General features: G+C 39.0%; 1 protein-coding gene across 1 annotated transcript; it reads left to right on the plus strand.

The window, feature by feature from the left end:
- The first annotated feature begins 4,873 nt into the window (after positions 1–4,873).
- LOC149452618 (olfactory receptor 5G26-like) lies at positions 4,874–5,620 on the plus strand. Its single transcript, XM_089689295.1, has one exon. It carries the CDS (start codon positions 4,874–4,876, stop codon positions 5,618–5,620), a length of 747 nt encoding a protein of 248 aa, XP_089545421.1.
- The last annotated feature ends 369 nt before the right edge of the window (positions 5,621–5,989 follow it).

The raw sequence follows: 5,989 nt of genomic DNA on the forward strand, positions 1-5,989 counted from the left end.
TGCACAGCTGGGTGTTGGGTACTGTCAATGATGGTCTGGGGAGGCATATCCATGAAGGGACGCACAGACCTCTACAGGCTAGACAATGGCTCCCTGACTGCCGTTACGTATAGGGTTGAAATCCTTGGACCCATTGTTAGACCCTATGCTGGTACAGTGGGTCCTGGGTTCCTCTTGGTGCAGTGGGTCCTGGGTTCCTGCTGGTGCAGTGGGTCCTGGGTTCCTCCTGGTGCAGTGGGTCTTGGGTTCCTCCTGGTGCATGACAATGCCCTTCCTCATGTGGCCAGAGTATGCAGGCAGTTCCTGGAGGATGAAGGAATTAATACCATTGAATGGCCCCCACACTCACCTGACTTAAATCCAATAGAACACCTCTGGGATGTCATGTTTCAGTCCATCTGATATTTCCAGGTTGCATCTCAGGCTTTCCAGGTGCTCAGTGATGCCCTGGTCCAGATCTTGGAGGAAATTACCCCCGGACACCAACTATCGTCTCATTAGAAGCATGCCCCGATGTTGTCATGCATGAATACAAGCACATGGGGGCCATACAAACTACTGAGTAAGATTTTCAGTTGTTGTAATTAAATTTCAGCAAAATGAACTAGCCTGCTACTTCATTTGTTCACTTTGATTTTCAGGGTATCTTTGAATTCAGTCCTCTGTAGGTTGATAATTTTAATTTCCATCAAACCATGGGCATCCTTATGTTCCTAATACATTACCCAGACCATATCAGTAGAGATATCCAGCATGAGATGTTTCACCCATTGAGATCTGATGTGTTTTCAAAGTGTTCCTTTCATTTTTTTGAGCAGTGTATATCGTTTTAAAGGATAAGTTCACCTTTTAGACAAAAATAATAAATGCACATTTATTTTTGTCTACAGGAGCCTGGAAAGCATTGCACCAGAGATCAGTAGATTGCTGATGCCATGCAGGTCTCCTGCAGAACTGTCAGAATATCTGCTGGCCGTACAGGATGACAGGAAGAATCAATGAACTACCCCAGTGCTCCACAGTACCGTGGCAGTTTATTGAAAAGTACAAGCTGACAGCTCCTAAGGCTGCAGGGACTTGCAGTTCATTCATTCACAGCAGTCCATGAATGAATGACATGGCCGTGTGGACACAGCACCCCATGGTGGCGCTATTTTCAAATCTAAGAGATAGTACAGGGGAACTTCTCCCCATACTATCTGTCAGAGGGAGAGGAAGAAAGAAAGACAATTTTGACAACAGTGTGCATTTTTTATGACTCTTTATTCATTGTGTATTTGTTTCCAACAAATGGTCAACTAGATATTCTGAGCAAGGTCCTCTCTTTCTTTTACACTCTAATGACTCCATTGCCTAATTCATGTACACATTCTGAAACAAGGAAAAGCTACTGAGAAAATAAAATCCTAAGATTTTAAATTGAAAATGCAAATGTGATAGATAAGTAAATAAAAAATATCTTCTCAACAATCACTTTTCTTTATGATGAATTTCCATAGACAGTGTAAAATATTGCACAAAAAATGTATTTGGGCAGGATGTCTCATTGCCAGCATATGCACATAACCATATCCCTGATGTCAGAAATATACAGAGGTGTTCTACAAGGAATCACATGTCTGAAGGAATTGGTGTGGAGTCATCGGGGTAGAGATGTTAAAACCACATTATGGGATCATAGGGTGGCATTATGTGACTAAAACAGGGTGGTTCCATCATTTTCCCAACGCCCATCCTGTTCTTGGACAATGAATATCTGCCTTGACACATTCCATGGCATTGGGTTAAGGTGTCTCTTCTACCTGTACAGTGTGTATGTAAAATCTTTTGACTCCTCTGAATTGAGTAACTTGGGTAAGCTATGAAACATCTTCAACATTACACAACCATCTGCCTTGACTCATTCCATGGTGTCTGGTTTAAAGTGACTTTTATGTAAATATAAATTCTGGGATATATTCTTATCACTCGTCGGAACTGACAAAGTAACTACACAACATTTTCAACATTACAGAACAAGTCCAGTTGAAAGTGACCAACTACTACTAGCTATACCATGACCTGGATCAACGAGAACCTTCACAGAAAATGTTGATGGTACTAGAAAAACCTGAAAACCCATACCAAAAAGCCCTATATCACATATTTCTGAAGAAACATATTGTAAATATTTAATTATGATAGAGTAAACAACCAATATTGTACTTATAGTTTATGCATAGATTTTTTAATGAACAGAGGCAATGGTGGAACATAGGTGAGTGGATAAAAGCTGTAACAATAAACAATGGAGTTCCCTACTGCTTTTAATTTAAAAATAATGAAGGGCCTCTGGAGAAATACAGTACAAAAAATAATTCCTGAAAGATTATTAGCTATGAGATGAATTAGCAATGCAAATAAACAGCTCTCCAAGGAGGATTAAATATATAAAAGGGTTTCAGATCAACTCAGTAAATAATAGAGACTAATAATTCACTGAAGTATACGATGGATGATCTGACATTATCTGCCGGGGATTTTCACAGTAAACTAATACATCCAGACATTGTCTCTAAAAGTATGCAAAGGATTGAGGTGCGGTATGTAACTATTGTTTGGAAACAAATGAAAACATAGGCAAAGCATGGACTTGTTTTGTGTTTCCATACAGATAAAGAACTGTAGGATTGTAATGATATATACTTCACAACCTTCTCCACCACTCATTTCACCCGAGTCATTTCCAATTATTACACTCTCCGGCCACTTTATGAGGTACACTTTGCTGGTGCCAAGAAAATATCCCCCACACCATTTCACCACCAGCCTGAACCGTTGATACAAGGCAGGATGGATCCACCACACCATGACACCATTTCACCACCAGCCTGAACTGTTGATACAAGGCAGGATGGATCCACCACACCATGACACCACCAGCCTGAACCGTTAATACAAGGCAGGATGGATTCACCACACCATCACATCACCAGCCTGAACCTTTGATACAAGGCAGGATGGATCCACCACACCATGACACCATTTCACCACCAGCCTGAACTGTTGATACAAGGCAGGATGGATCCACCACACCATGACACCACCAGCCTGAACCGTTAATACAAGGCAGGATGGATTCACCACACCATGACACCACCAGCCTGAACCTTTGATACAAGGCAGGATGGATCCACCACACCATGACACCACCACCACCAGCCTGAACCGTTAATACAAGGCAGGATGGATCCACCACACCATGACACCATTTCACCACCAGCCTGAACCATTGATACAAGGCAGGATGGATCCATGCTTTCATGTTGTTTTTTGAGTTATTTGAGGTAATGTTATCTTTCTATCATCTCAAACCAGTCTTCACATTCTCCTCTGACCTCTGACATCAACAAGGCATTTTCATCCACACAACTGCCACTCACTGGATATTTTATCTTTTTTGGACCATTCTCTGTAAACCCTAGAGATGGTTGTGCATGAAAATCCCAGTAGATCAGCAGTTTTTGAAATACTCAAACCAGCTCATCTGGCACCAACAACCAATTCACTTAAATCCCCTTAAATTCCCCATTCTAAGCATCAGCAAGCCATCTTCACACTGCTAGATTCCTAAATGCATTGAGTTTCTGCCATGTGATTGACTGATTAGCAATTCATGTTACCAAGTAATTAAAAAGGTGTACCTAATAAAGTGCCTGGTGAATGTATATTGTAATTTTTAACTCAACTCAGCTAATGCCAAAAAAAAGATTGGATTGTATTATAAATAATTGTGTCAATGCGGGGCTCCATCCACTCAGCCACATCCTTCATTCAAAATGTCTTGTGCATCAATGCCTATAAGTACTGTCAGCCTTTGTGGCTGATGGCTTGTAGTTCTCAATGAGCTGTGAGGATGCTGGTGAGTGCTTTTGTAGTCCATTGAGTTTCCTTGACTGCAGTAACTGCCTGCCCATAATAGAGATATGTGCTGATCGCAGATGCAATGATTTACAGGCTCCCAAGAAAAAATAGTAAATTCACATTTATTTACCTGCAAAAAAATGTGCATTTATTTATTTTTTTAAAGTGAAATTATCCTTCCTATTTACCTGGGGAAAATATAGAATAATGTTACATTCCTTAGACCCAGGACCATTAATCCAACTTTAAACTATACTACAAAACTGAACCCTATTAATCTTGTCTCATGCTATAGGCCTAATGTTGCAATCCTCAATGTCAACTGTATTCTCAGATTAAAAACAGAAGAATGATGTGACCGGTTTGACTGATATTAGACAAAATGAAATCTTGGGGGGTAAAAAGAGGATACATTGTTTTTTTTTCTAATATTTAATTAATGGAACTAATCCATTCTCCCTCCTAAGTTCCTCATATTCCCTGATAATAACTTTCTAACCAGGTGGTCTATCCGATTGTTAGACAATATAATAGAGAAGTGTATGGCGGCATAAAACATTGGGCATGTTTTTTTTTTTTTTGTATTATTTATCTGGACAATAAAATGCAGAGCAAAGTGATTACTTTTTGATGATAGCGCAGAATTGTGTAAAATAGTTAAAACTCTGCTGGGTAGTAATATACGCTAAAACATTCTTAACAACGTTGTATGGATGAATGGCAGATTGCTGGTTTTGTTTTTCCTTCTGCTGGAATAGTGATGGATGGTTTTCTTAAATGATGTATTTTCATGTTCTCTTACCAGGTCCATCACAATAACATAACCTATATTGTACTAACAGGTTTTCCCAATCTAAAATATATCAAAATCCTATTTTTCTTGGTGCTGGTTTTCATATATTGTGTTACTATTTCGGGAAATCTTTTTATTTTGGTTTTATTTCACGTGAGTAAAACACTTCAATCTCCCATGTACCTCTTCATCACCCAACTATCACTGTTGGATATAATTCTGTCTACAGATATCCTTCCCAACCTTCTTTATATCATCTTACATGATGGATGTACCATGTCTTTTGCTGGATGCATCATCCAGTTCTCCTTCTTTGTACATGCTGAGGTCTCGGAGCTTTTTCTCCTGACTGTGATGTCCTACGATCGGTATTTGGCCATCTGTAAGCCCCTGCATTACCACTCTATAGTAAACCAATCAATTTGCATTAAATCAGTGATTATCATTTGGTTATTGGGTTTCAAAATGACATTGATTGATTCCATATCTCTGTGCAGTCTATACTACTGTGGACCAAATGTCATTCACCACTTCTTCTGTGACTATCTAGGAATACTTGAACTTTCCTGCTCTTATACTTCATGGATAGATTTTCAGACCTATATAGTAGGTTTCATTTGTGTCATAGCACCTTTTATATTAATTCTTATATCATATATCTATATTGTTATAACCATTCTCAAAATTAAATCCATTGCAGGAAGAAAGAAAGCCTTCACCACCTGCAGCGCTCACCTGACCACAGTGTGTATTTTTTATGGGACAATAATTGCTGTGTATTTGTTTCCAACAAAAGGTCAACTAGATATTCTGAGCAAAGTCCCCTCTCTCTTTTACACTGTAATGACTCCATTGCTTAATCCAATCATATATACATTCAGGAACAATGAATTTAAAAAAGCTATTGACAAAATAAAATTCTGAGTTTTAAATTAAAAAAAGCAAATGTGACCAATACCCTGTTCTCAGCAATTAGTCTTCTTCATGCTAGATTTATATGATATATACAGTATATATATATATATATATATACACACACACATACCATATATATTGATATGGGGGTTCGTTAATTCAGTGGTGGATGCGTTTGTAGTGACACCATGCAAGTCAAAACTGTAATTAAGGGTTTTCTGGCCTGCTTTTATTGAAAAAACAGAAACCTAAAGTCCTTACATCAGGTTGCCAACACAGAGGGGGCAGCTTCTCACAGCATGAATGGGTAATAGGAATTGCTAAGCCACCTGGCTCTCTTATCAGCAGCACCACAGCTCAGGCACTAAACCTTCTCCT

Source organism: Staurois parvus, unplaced genomic scaffold (genome assembly GCF_062004578.1).
Source record: "Staurois parvus isolate SC_StPar_1 unplaced genomic scaffold, SC_StPar_1.0 ptg000470l, whole genome shotgun sequence".
NCBI lineage: Eukaryota > Metazoa > Chordata > Amphibia > Anura > Ranidae > Staurois > Staurois parvus.